This window comes from Musa acuminata, chromosome BXJ3-4 (genome assembly GCF_036884655.1).
Source record: "Musa acuminata AAA Group cultivar baxijiao chromosome BXJ3-4, Cavendish_Baxijiao_AAA, whole genome shotgun sequence".
Lineage (NCBI taxonomy): Eukaryota > Viridiplantae > Streptophyta > Magnoliopsida > Zingiberales > Musaceae > Musa > Musa acuminata.
Genome location: NC_088352.1, coordinates 11,731,639 through 11,744,653, shown reverse-complemented (window position 1 = coordinate 11,744,653; position 13,015 = coordinate 11,731,639). Strand labels below are relative to the sequence as shown.

Genomic DNA, 13,015 nt, shown 5'->3' with positions numbered 1-13,015 from the left:
CTTGGCTTTCTTTTCTTTTGCCGACGAGTACAATAGCACAGTGCACGTCAGGTGCCGTCGATGTCCCCTTCTTCCCTCGCGGAATAGGCGTAGACCGATCGATGGAAGAAAAACCACAAAGCGGAGTGAACTTATCAACCTCCCTACTTCTCCCTCCAAGTCTCGCCGAATACCATCGCTTCGAATTCGTTTGCCCCCCGTCGACACGTGTCCAAGAAACACGTTTCGTTATCTGTGGGGCATTGTCCATCGTTTATCTTAGGGGAAAGCGTGCATTGGACTGCAAGCGCGAGGCGGCGGAGGCCTCTGAATCCGTGAAGCGCCCCCACGTGCCAAGCGACCTCCTGCTGACTCGGAAGCGCAGCAACGACGTGTCGCGAATCTAATGGTCAGGAGAAGCCGAGCCCGCCGCATCAGGGCCGTCCGTCGGCGATCCCGGGGTCGGTCGGCCCGTCTCTTTATTCGCGAGGGAAACGAGAGATCAAGATTTCTCTCTCTTCGGTCGCCTCGCTTCGCAAGGGAGGGCGAAGAGCTGCCTCGAGTACGTGCTCTTGTTCTTTCTCGATCGGCCGCTCTCTGTTTCTTGTTCTCTTGCCTCATAGGAGCTCCGATGCGTCTAATTCATCTCCTGTCGTGTGGGTTTCTGTGTGTGCTTCGATCGATTCTTGGGTGGATTCTTTGGCTTCCTCGCGGTTTTGTCGGGCGGTTCTTGTTCTTGTTTACTTTGTCTCGGGGATTTTATTTGTGGTTTCTTGTAATTTCTGTATGCTGATTAGCTGAAGTTTGTTTGAGTGTTTTTTTTCTTTCTTTTCTTTTGATTTTCTTGAATTTGCTGGAGGGATAAAAGATTTCAAAATTGCTACTCTGTGTCGGTTTTTGGTTGATTCTCATTTTCTGTTCTTTCTATATTTCTTTTGTTCTTTCGTTGATGTTTATTCTCTTGTTAGGGTTTGGTAAGCTCTTTCTTTAAACTTATGCAGTTTAATTGGTAATGTTCAGGACGATCTTTGATGCTTGTTAGTCTCAATTCAGACACCTGATGATTATGTCTGTCGATTTTTTTTTAGGGTTTTGGTTTTGATGTGTTTCTAGCGCCATCTTGTTGCGGGCTATAGATGTCTTCTTGTTCTTTCAATTAAAGCTCGCTTGGAGTTCACTTGTTGCGAGACAGAACATGTATGATCTCGCCGAGATGGAAAATCCGATAGTTTTTCTTGTTCGTGATGGTTTCTTTCTGTTGGCCCTTTCATTTTTTTGGATTTGCTTTTCGCAAAATTTTCTATTTGCTCCTTTGGGAATGAAATAATTCATGATGTCACCTTCTTGTCTAGCAGTAAAGTCTTCTATATGAAAAAGAATTCATGATAATGTATGTGACCTTCTTGTCTAGCAGTTAATTCTCGTATAAATTTATCCAGGTTTGACATGTTTGTGCCTGGTTTGTCCTATTTATATGTGAAAATTGTGTTATTGCACAAGTTATATGACTTATATTTCGTTCTGAGGCTGAATAGTAGACTGCATATTGTTCTATTTTGCAGTTTGTACCTGTCGAGGTGAACTTCGATACATATTATTTGCTGAAATGGCAGCATTGAGAATGAAAAGAAAATCAAACAAAGGTCGTGTAAGATTATGCAGTGCCCGTGCTCGTTATAAATTTATTAAGACATCACAAAGCTCGGCATCTCAAGGCAAGACAGAGCTGAACACTTCTATACAATTTCATCAAGATGGTGAGCTATTGCATGCCTGATATTGTCAAGCCTTTTCTTCATCTTGTCACTCCCATGTGAAACTTAAATCCGAGGGCCATGATGAAGTCATTTATTCTCAAGATAAGTCCTGGTTTTTGTAGGTTTCTACTCTTAAAATCATTTGACCTTTAAGTAACAATCCAAGAACCACTGTAGAATATGGGGTCACTCTAATTTCCTTGGCACGACTGTGGAATCTTAATGTTAGGACATACTATCTGCTGATGCACTTTTCCATTGGACATAATCTGCCTCATTTTCATCATTGTTAACCTCATTTTCATCAATCTGTTTGTGCAGACAAACACAAGTTAAATATCATATTGCCCATCTTTTTTGCATCGAAGATTATTATTTGTCTGATAGCAAACAACTATTTTATTTCCTTTATTATTTTAAAGGACATCTTTCCATAGATATATATGTGCTAGCTAAGCTTGTTTTATGTTAAAATTTAATATTACAGGGTGCCTCTCAAGCGTAGTTCCTTCGGGATACCTTTTAAGCGCAGTTCGTTCTGATACTGAACAATCAGGAAGCAATGTTGTGGTAACTGGATTTAATGAAACCTCTACTAAACTGTGGAACTTATTGTCATCCGATCTTTTACCTGTAGGAAGACAGGTACCTACTTTCTTTTCTAGACATTGCGTGTGCAACTCTATGGTTGCAACATCATTTCTTGTTTGTTATTTGTTTTTAATTTATTAGACGCCAAGATTTTTATTATAGTTTTCTTGTAAAATTCACCTGCCTCTGGTTTTTATAACTTCTGGCTGTCAACTAATTTTGTATTATAGATAGTTCCTACATTAGCCTTAAATGAGAATGAGAGTCAAGTCATTATATTATGATGTTTAGTACTACTAGGTAATTTGTTTTTATTCGCCACTATTATCGCTCTATGACATTCTTAGACTTGAAAAATCAATAAAAAAGGGAGACAATGACCATAATAAGGAAAATAATATGTTAAGCTATTTGGTAAAATAACCTTTAAAAGTGCCTTCCCTTTATTGGGACAAAACAATGATTTCAATAGGCGCTCGGGTGAGGCGAGGTGAGGCTCGAGCGCCTCGCTTCATTTCCAGGCGGCGTGCTTCAAAGAGGCGTCGCTTGAGCGCTCACCCGAGCCCAAGCGTCGGGCGAGCACCCGGGTTAAACTGAGCGTCCGAACCAGCGTTTTAGGTCCAGTTCGGTCTTCAGTGTTTTAGTTGGTTCAATCGAACCAACTAAAGCATCGATATCAGCCTTCCTCTGACGACTTCCCAACCCTAACCTTGCTAGCCGCTCACCGCTCTCGCTGCCACTGTCGCCGCTCATCGCTCCCGTTGCCGCTGCTCGCTTCTACCATTGTCGTTGCCACTATCGCCGCTCGTCGCTCCCACTCCCGCTACTCACTGCTACCGCTGTCGCTGCCACTGTCGTCGCTCCCGCTCCTGCTGTCGCTGCTACTGTTGCTCTCAGTTAGTAACCTCGATCTTCCTCTTATTCACACTCTTCTCACTTCGTATAGTTGTATACTAGTAACATTATTTTTATTTATTAGAAATTATTGTTTTTAATTTTGAGACTTTTTGTTAATGTGATATTGTAATTTTACAAGATTTTTTTTAATTTAATATTATATTTTAATTTAAATAATTATATTTATTAATTATATTGTATATTTTTATATTTTAGCACATCGTTTCGTTCGGACGAACGCCTAGCATCTCGGGTGTTTTTGGACCTTGGCGCCTAGCGCTTTTTAAATCACCGAGACAAAAGGACGAGATTGGAATGACCGAATGGCTATATTTTTGTTTGAGCAAATAGAGCACAAGCATGAGGTGATTAGGTTATTTGTTCAATTGGGAAAATACGATGAAGTGTTATATTGCAACAAATCAGAGGCAGAACTGTGTGTGCCCATGCAGAAGACCCTATTTTTAGATTTTTCTAATGTTACACTTATTGTCATTATATACAAGGGTTCAGTGGCATATTATAATTTTTTGAGTCAAATTCTTTTATATATACCCCTGAGAAGGATATTTATGAATTATGATATTTTTAAAGTTTGGAGGAATATCATAATCACATATCCTTCTTCTAAGGATAAATCCAAAATTTTCATTAGTTTTTAACTTTTAACCTTCAAGGGTGCTAATGAAATATCCTGGAAACCACTAAGAGGTGACATATGGACGTGACCATTGATGGGGATGGGTTTTCTTGGATAGGGGTTTAAATTTCAGAAAACATTGAAATTTCTTGGAATTTAATATAGGTGTCTGAATAAGCTATGTTCTTATGTTCTTATTTTTATATGTTTATAAAATAAAGTTATTCAGTTAAGGCTAACTCATGCTATACTGAGTAAGACCAAAAATAAAGACCCAAACATCAGCCCATGATCAGCCAGCCAATCAACCACCAGTTAGCTTCTCTCAGAATTATGTAGTCCTGTTGTCAATAGAAGTATTTAACATAAAAATGCAAAATGACAAAATTCTTCTATTCATTTTCAACAAATATTTTGGGCCTCATTGTTTACAACCCATGTTGATTCCTCTTTCGGGGCACCGGTTAGAATTTCCCTAGTGAAGTGGCTGCAAATAACAGAGAGCCATTAGGAGGTCTAACGATAAAGCTACACCCTTCCTGTGTCTTTTTCCCTTTTGAGGCACCGGAGAAAGATCCATACTTATCTAATTTGTGCCAATTTTAGGGATTTTCCCACCTGATCCACCAGGTAATTATCAAACTGGCCCTAATTTTCAATATAATCCATTCCTAGCTATTAAATGGACCTCATGCTGATCAAGCTGAGGAGGAAATGTGGTACCGGCAAATGTTTCCTGTTTCCAGGAAGATCTTGCTGGACATATTCACTTGTTTATGTTTAATAATAGTAAAACTAAATGGCAATTTGCTATGTTTAATGTTTCTGTGGTAGGTAGACATGGATTAGGAGATGAACGGTTTGAAGATTGTATCACACAATGATGTAGGATCATAGTTGTCAAAGATATACACTTCAGCTATACATGAGAAACAAAGAAGAATAAGATATGGGAAACATGCAAACTTCTCATAAATATTGTGCGCTAAAATATAATAATGTCGTTAAGGCATTACTTTGGAATTTTCATGTATATATGGTGAGATCATATACTTGTCATAGGTTCAAGTGATGCAGGTGCAGTTATTGTCAAATTTTAAGGATGAAGAGTGGGTCAAATGGCTCTTGTCCAGTGCTGTCAAGTAGACGGCAGTTGCATGTGGACTTCTATGAGGGCTCATGGGGATTGTTCACCGTTGGCATAATTGTTTCTGTATTTGGTCATTGAAGTTATGATGTTGAATGACTATGTTTGTTTTATGTTAATATTTAAATTTCTGGTTGAAATGCTTGTTTTCCAATTGTCGTGTATTTGTAGATTAATTTATTTTTATATTTTCCTGTGACTATTTCGCTTGCTGCTGAAGGGTTCACCGTCAGCCACTATACCACACGAGTTAGAAACAATATTCTCAACCAAATTTGAGCATGGCGATTCTCTTTTGAAGCCAACTAATATCTTTGACGAAGGTACTGGACCTTGAAAATTATTCTATTTGCCTTGCCTTTTAGTTTAATATAACACATGATGTACTGATAAAAAATTAGTGAAACTTTTCTCGACATAAGTAGAAAATTCCTTTTCTGAGTTAATGCAATAAACACCAATTTTCCCTTATTTTCAGTTAATCATGGAAGTGCTAATTTGCCTAATCTGGTTGCGGATGAAGGAGAGGATGAAAACCGTGGCTTCACAGATTATCAAGCTTGCACATTATTGAAATTCCCCTCAGAGAGTGTTTCTTGGTTACCTTTTGATGGTAGCATAGATCTTTCAGATGTGTTTTGTACTCATTATGAGTATAGTAATTGTGGCATACTGATTGACGCGGCAGAGAAATGCATGATGCCGCCATTCCTTGAGAGGACGATGGAAACCAGTGATGTTCTTGATAGTGATTCAAATCAAGGAACCATGACGAACTCGAATGATGCATGCTTCTACTTAGCTACTCATCAAGAAGTTGACGTAAATTGCCCGTCTGATGATTTGCAAGTATCAGAGTGGTTTAATCAACAGTTACTGTCCAGAACCTCACCTGATTTCCCGCAGGCAGTTTCATCTAGTTGTCCTACTCTATCGCCGAAGGAAACACAACAAAGGAAGCCCATAACTCTTGTGCTTGATTTAGATGGTAAGTTTAGTCAACATCTGTTGCATTTTTTTCTCTTTGGACATTTTATATGGATGTTATTTTTGTTTCGTTCCATTGTTCCCATTCTCATTATAACTTTTTATTTATTTATTTACCTGATCTTATCTAGTTGTCTTGTTTCCTGTGAACGTTTTGAAACTAATCCCGTCTCGTGTGTCTGCAGAAACTCTTGTCCACTCTACACTGGAGCCTTGTGATGGTGCTGATTTCGCCTTTCCTATTATCTTGGACGTGCAAACTCATACTGTATATGTAAGACGGAGGCCTTTTCTACAAATGTTCCTTGAGAGAGTCGCTCAAATGTTTGAAATTGTTATTTTTACGGCTAGTCAAAGCGTATATGCTGCGCAGTTACTTGACATGCTGGATCCAGACCACAAGATAATTTCCAAGCGTATGTATCGGGAATCGTGCATATTCTCAGAAGGTAGCTGCACCAAGGACCTTGGTATTTTGGGGATTGACCTTGCAAAAGTGGCAATAATTGACAATTCTCCACAGGTATCAATACTTGATTAGGTTGTGCCTTTAGATTTCGGTTTTTAACACTGTAGGTAGTTGAATATTTATTGCTGGTTCTTTCACAGTAGGATAAAATCACATAATATTTTTAACAAAAGGGGTGATTGGTTCCCCTTTTTCTCTCCCCTTATTTTTCAGGTTTTCCATTTGCATGTTAACAACGGCATACCAATTGAGAGTTGGTTTGATGACCCATCAGACCATGCTTTGGTTCAAATACTCCCCTTCCTTGAGACGCTGGTCGGTGCGGAAGATGTCCGTCCCATTATTGCACAGAAATTCGGCACTAGGGAGGAGAGCAACAGCAGCAGCAGCAGCAGCAGCAGCAGTTGTTTTGTTGAGATATCATCGCTATAGTACTAGTATATTGGTTCCTGTAAACTTGGAGATTCATCCTCAAAAAGGTAACCATACCTGTGAATAGTTAGTTTTTATTTTATTTTATTTTATTCACTTACTTTGAGATGATGATTGTAACCAAAACCAAATCCAAAGGCTGTTGTTTGTATATCCTTACCATCAACACTGGTTGTTTTGCATTGAAAAATAAACCATCTCACTTGTTTAACAGTAGTAGCGTTGTCCTTCCCCTTTCACTGCCTCCCATCTGGTGGCGTAATGTTTTGTGGGCGGGGAGTGAAAAATGATGATGCCTTGGAATATGAAATTATACTTTGATCTAAAGATTTTTATTTAAAATGTACAGATAATATCTGCAGCATTGGTAAGCAGCTTATCATACCCATTTCACCGAAAATATTCTTCACACTTCAACCAAACATAAATGTAAAGAATAAAGAGAAAAAAAAAATCTTTAAATGGTTGAGCGTATCAGTATGTCAAACATCGATCTTATTCAAAAAAGGTCAAACATATGTAAAAAAAGGATAAACGATCACAATCAAGTATGGAGAGACTACCACGTGAATAGTAATTATAGAGGGTAACAGATATTGAAAAGCAACAAATCTGTATCTCTTCAAAATTTCCACACAAAAAATTAAGAACCAACAAACAAAATAAAAACAGACATGATTTAACATACCCTCTTCAGCCAATTAATTACCCATCCTTTGGGATCAAAAGGCCAACAAGTTCTCCATGAGTTCCAGTACAAAAGGATCAGCATTAGGAACGTCAGCGAATGACATGGGTTGTTACTTCCTAAGAAAGTGAATCGACACAATGTGAATTACACAATGCTTTTCAAGCTCTTGTTGAAGAAAGATCAGAGGAAGCATCAAAAGGTTTACTCGGATAAGACAGGAAATTTAAACAACAAAGCTGCAATAATATTTGTTTCCTAAAAACCAAAAAAGAAGACCTAGTAAATTGACCTATTCAAGAGGATGCAGATCACGAATTCAGTTTCTAACCAATCCAAGATGGGAACTTAAAGAAGAGAACCATCCAAACTCCAAGACGCTATGAGTTCTAATACCAAATTGTCGACAAACTTCTCTAGTTTTAAGAAAATCAGTTGCAACCACAACAAGTTAGTCAAAAAGCAGTAAGCAATATACATTAAAAAAAATTATAATTTTCCTAAGTCAGAGAAAAACTAAAGCTAATGGCTGGTTTAAATCACATGATCCTGGCAACATATCACCGGAAAATATGATCTGACCTTTATAGATATACTTTAACGTGTGCAGCCATTGGTATAGGTAAAAAAGAAGGAATATTTTCTCCTGTCAGCATCATTAGCCTTGATAAATTTGGTGAAGATCTGTCTCCATGAGCTCAAAAATATTTTTCAATCCCCTCCTTGATGGAGGCAACATGATTGTTCTTGATCTTTAGAGTATCCGGATGTCTCACAACAAAGAGAAGCTTGATCCCACATATCTTCTTCATCGTAACTTAACTTTCTTTCATCTACTGTCAAATGCTCTGACTAAACAACTCCGTAACTTCCTTTTTCGAATAACCACCTTAATTTATATCTTCTCAATCATCACAGTCTTTCCAGTAAGAGTATCAACCATCAACCGCCGAACAAATAACTCTGTAGTAAATTGCTTTTCCCAATAACCTCCTAAATTTTATGTCTATTGGCATCTCCATATATCCTGGAAAAGTGCAGTGCTGGTGAATTCTGAAAAATAATAATCAATTGCAATGAGTCAGACAAACCAAAAATTATCTGCAATATCCAGTCAGCTGTTACTGCCGCTACATATCACTTGTTTCAACTTTGCAAATGCATCAAAGTTATATTCTAATTGAATTATATCTCTGAAAAGTGATAAATATGACAGAAACAGCTGCCGAAGGTGTAATATGGCCAAGCATATCGTATTTGAGAAACAGTCAATATCCAAAAAATTGTGCGGCATGTTGACTGGCAAATCATTTGCTTACATCATCTTTTGCAAATCTAAAGAAATTTCAAGAATTTGCCTTGATTCTCAAATATCAACTTTTACTTCTTGACCTCGCAGAGCTAGTCAGCTATTTGATATTCCTTACAATGCTAGTCATATATTGTTTCACACAGGCAATTCAACTCTTTTATATAAAAGATACACAAATTAACATGGACATTGACATATTTGCATGGGTATATAGATACTTCAAAGAATTACATGCGTACTTACATAAGCCTTTTCTTCATGAATTGAAGTTGGAATAAGAAGTTCCATCCAAATCACGAGTGAAAATTCAGTTGTCCAGCAGTGGGGTTTGCGTGTGGCATAGAGGTAATAAATAGCCTATAGTTACGCTTTTTAGTAGAAAGACTTCATTGCTACTCCACAGAGAACAGCATGGGACCATCCCAAGGACATGTAGTAATGCTATGAAAACCAGGATCACTTCATTTTCATGAATTGGACTACTAAATCAGAATATGAGAAACTAGTCAACAAGAATTTATTACCAAAGAATCCATTCAAATGTAAGAAAATCCAAATGAACTCCCAAGCATGGAGAACAGAAAGCAGTAAGGAAAAGAGAAAATTGCAGACAAGTAGCTGCCATACAAAATTCATGCAAGCGCTTGATTGCAGATCACGCATACTTGGCTTGTAACTTGAGCAACGATAAGGACTATCACATTACAACAACGAAGATGGAGCACATCGGATCAAAACTCTTGGACCAGTTCTGAATGCAAGGAACTACACCTTTTACTTTATGGTTATTTTCATTTCAAAGAAAGCTATAGAAATCCACTAGAATTACCACTAAAAATGAGAACAGAACCCTATCATCAATTTATAGCATTTCATGCCCACTTACCGCAACAACCAACTTCAACCAGAGAAAGAAATTATCGGCAACGGCAGTCACATGAAGAAACCCTGACCGTCTTTCGATGATCTTGCAGCATTTTCTGCTTCAAACTCCAAGAAATCCAAGAACCTCTTCGCCCCCCACCGCGCTTCCTGGCCGGCACACTTATCCACACGGATCGGACTCAGAAACAAAGGGGCGAGGGAGAAATAAACCACATCCGGCCCACGAATCACAAGCCCGGTAACGCCGACCACAGCGACGATAGAGAAAGGTATCCCCGCCGCCTGCTCGTGTTCTGCATCGTCCCCCCCCCACCCCCAGGATCTCATCTCCTCCGCGCTTAAATCACGGCTTCCGCGACCACAACTTCGTTAACATCAACAGCGAGATATTCCCAATGAACAAACACTGAAGAACATCAAGAAAGATGACAAAGAAGACAGAATCGAAGTCTTTCAAACATACCATTATGCCGGGGGTTTCTTGCGATGGGAGGGAAGAGGCGTCGGGCATTGGGGTTTCTTGCGATGAGAGGAAGAGAGGAGAGGCGAGAGAGAGAGATGGAGGGAGGAGTCGGTTATAACGATGGTTCGATTCCGAATTAGCGACCTACGCCGCGTACTTGGGTACAAATACACGACACGTGGTTTAATTTGGTAGCTAAAATGGAATTGGGGACACATTTCATGCAGTATTCTCGTCTTACTTGAATGTGTATTTATACGGTATTATTATGTACTGTATCGACGATGATGCTATTATTATCTTGATTAATTGAATCCATGTGTGTTCTGAAGCTATCATTAATTGCGTTTTATGTGAAGAAACCCATATACTTGAAGCAAATTTGTATAGCTCGAAAAAAAATTATATATAAAAAAAGAAGAAGAAGAAGAAGAAGAAGAAATTGATTGATTCATCCCAAAACAATCATAGAAAATGGAGAAATGGATCATCGAGAGAAGACACTTTGCCAATAATCACTCACTCACATTTGTTGTTTGATTGAGGAGGAGGCAAATCTTGGTTGTGTTGTTCTACACTGTTCATTCGGTTGATATTGATGTCTTTCGTACTAGTGTTGTTTTGTTTTTGACCTCCTAATACTCCTTCACAAATCCACTTAAAAGATAAAAGAGGTCAGATCTACATATCACTCATTTATTAAGCATCAGAATGATAATGTTAAAATTGAGATTGTTATATGGCAAAAGTCATAACCCAAGAAATTAACATAAAGTGCAAAGGAAAAACTAAGAATTATTTTTTCTCCAAATCTCTCTTCAGTGTTCTTACATCATAAAAAGAAAAAGAAAAAAAAAAAAAAAGGGAAAAGAAGAAAGAGAGAAGACAATCCAAAGATACATATCCGAGAGTACCATGCATTGCATCACCCACCCATCACCACCCTCTTGTCCCGCTCCAACTCATCAAGCAAGCACGCAAGCGCCCTCATGGCACTCACCTGCCCCTGCAGCGCCTCGATGTAGTCGGCCGTCTCCTCGAACAGCCGCTCCACGCTCAGCTCCTCGCCGCCGGGGACCAGCCTCTGCAGAGCGTGAACCCGGGCGTCGACCTCCACAGCGTCGTCCTCGTTCTCTCCCACCCCAAGCTCCTCGACCGCCTTGGAGGAGGTCAACGCCTCGTCCTTGCACCCGCATGAGCCGCCGCTCGTCGCTCCTTTCCTCCGGATGAGGCGGCGGTGGAGGGCTCGGCTCCAGTGGCGGCCACGGGAGGACCGGGCGAGGCCCATCTCGGCCGCCATCTTTATCCGCCTGCTCCTCTCCACGAGGCCGTCGTGGCCGCGCTCGGGCGAGAACATCGCGCGGTGGTCGTGCTTCTTGTCCATGGGACGGTAGGTGTGTTGTTGAGGAGCAGGGAGAGAGATGAGCACTATATATATCTATATATGTATATATATGTTGAAGAGAGAGAGAGAGAGAGAGAGAGAGAGAGAGAGAGATGGAACATAACATTTAAGAATGTTGGGGGTCTAATTCTCGAAGGAAATGTCAAATACCAGCGAGGAGAGAGAGAGAGAGAGAGAGAGAGAGAGAGAGAGGGGTCTGAGGTGATTGCAATTGTTTTCTGGGGTTTGTGTGAATAGTTTCTGCGGGGAGCATGTTGCGGCAGATTAATGTGGTTTGTCTCGGCTTTTGCTGGGGAGAGCGGGCGTGGCTTGGCTCAGCTGGTGGTTGCCGGTGCTTGGCTTTCACTCCTGTTGGTGTTAGGTCTGAAGATTACACGGGGGTCCAATCGAGACAACAAAGCAGAGAAGGTTTACAGTGGATTTCCAAGGAAAAAAAACATTATGTTGCCTTCACTGTTTTAGCATCATATTAACAAGTATTTTTCGGGGCACAGTGGATGTTCATTCATTCATTCATTCAGGAAGAATGCTATAGGAGAGAGAGGGGGGGGGGGCCCCCGTCTACCGTGACATCCTCTGTCACCGCTTGTAGTGCTCCTCCTACTTTCCGCTCTCAATCACACCATGTGACCGCTATGACATCTCCCACATGATCCCAAAAGTAAGCCGGTCGAACACTTTTGTCCCGGTCGCGCTACCAAACCCGGGAACCCTCGCTTCCCACTGCTACAGTTCACGGCGTGTACCATCCTCGACGCCTACCCAATCCCCGCCCTTCCACATGCACCGCAGAGGCCACGAAAGCCGCCCGCCCACATGATTTCTCAGGGGGCGCCTGCGCAGCCAGAATAAAGCCCAAGGAGACGGGTCGAGGCCCGTGGCAGCAACAGCAACGGCAACGGCAGCAGCAGCGAGAGAACATGGCGTCACATGATGCCTCGAACCTACCGCCCATGTGCTCGGCCTCGGCGCGCACCACGTCGCCGGACCCACCACATCTCCGGTAGGCCTTCGGCGGCCGGGGCCCGCTCCCTCGCACCCGCACGGCGCTGGGCGTGGTGGGGGGGTGGGGATTCTGTTCCACTCCTTTTTGCAGCGCCGTGGGGGCTGCATGTGGGAAGGAAGGCCTTGGGATCCTCGTGTCTGGTTGTGGTCTGGTCGGTGACGGCCATTATTGCTGCTGGTCTAGTCCTTTTCGTGGTGGCTTCCTGCTTCGCCGGATCCGCGAGGCCCACGGAATGGTGCAGTCAGAAGCTGTCTCATGGATTTTGTGCACAGTTTTTCTTTTTGGATAAAAAAATAAAAAAAATTTCTAAGACCTATTAATAGTTGTCATAGAAGCTGACCAACTCCTAATCCATCC

At 40.9% G+C, this 13,015-nt stretch overlaps 2 protein-coding genes and 1 long non-coding RNA gene across 4 annotated transcripts; 1 reads left to right on the top strand and 2 right to left on the bottom strand.

Moving 5' to 3' along the window:
- Nucleotides 1–366: 366 nt before the first annotated feature.
- Nucleotides 367–7,110, top strand: LOC135637115 (uncharacterized). Of its 2 annotated transcripts, XM_065149541.1 has the most exons (8): nucleotides 367–541; nucleotides 1,542–1,736; nucleotides 2,224–2,381; nucleotides 5,232–5,334; nucleotides 5,490–5,624; nucleotides 5,700–5,999; nucleotides 6,184–6,521; nucleotides 6,681–7,110. In XM_065149541.1, exons 2-8 carry the CDS (start codon nucleotides 1,586–1,588, stop codon nucleotides 6,897–6,899), a joined length of 1,404 nt encoding a protein of 467 aa, XP_065005613.1. In that variant the 5' UTR covers nucleotides 367–541; nucleotides 1,542–1,585; the 3' UTR covers nucleotides 6,900–7,110. The 2 variants fall into 2 exon arrangements, with proteins under 2 accessions (XP_065005613.1, XP_065005612.1); XM_065149540.1 differs by having other exon boundaries at nucleotides 5,490–5,999.
- Nucleotides 7,111–7,279: 169 nt separating this feature from the next.
- LOC135637116 (uncharacterized) lies at nucleotides 7,280–10,430 on the bottom strand. The gene is made up of 3 exons (XR_010496157.1): nucleotides 10,248–10,430; nucleotides 9,786–10,148; nucleotides 7,280–8,640 (listed from the first exon to the last, which is right to left on the bottom strand). It is a non-coding gene; the product is annotated as an uncharacterized LOC135637116 (long non-coding RNA).
- A 587-nt stretch (nucleotides 10,431–11,017) lies between these two features.
- LOC135635017 (transcription factor PAR2-like) lies at nucleotides 11,018–11,733 on the bottom strand. The gene has a single exon (XM_065145809.1). The coding sequence runs from the start codon at nucleotides 11,629–11,631 to the stop codon at nucleotides 11,173–11,175; it is 459 nt and encodes a 152-aa protein (XP_065001881.1). The 5' UTR covers nucleotides 11,632–11,733; the 3' UTR covers nucleotides 11,018–11,172.
- Nucleotides 11,734–13,015: the final 1,282 nt, after the last annotated feature.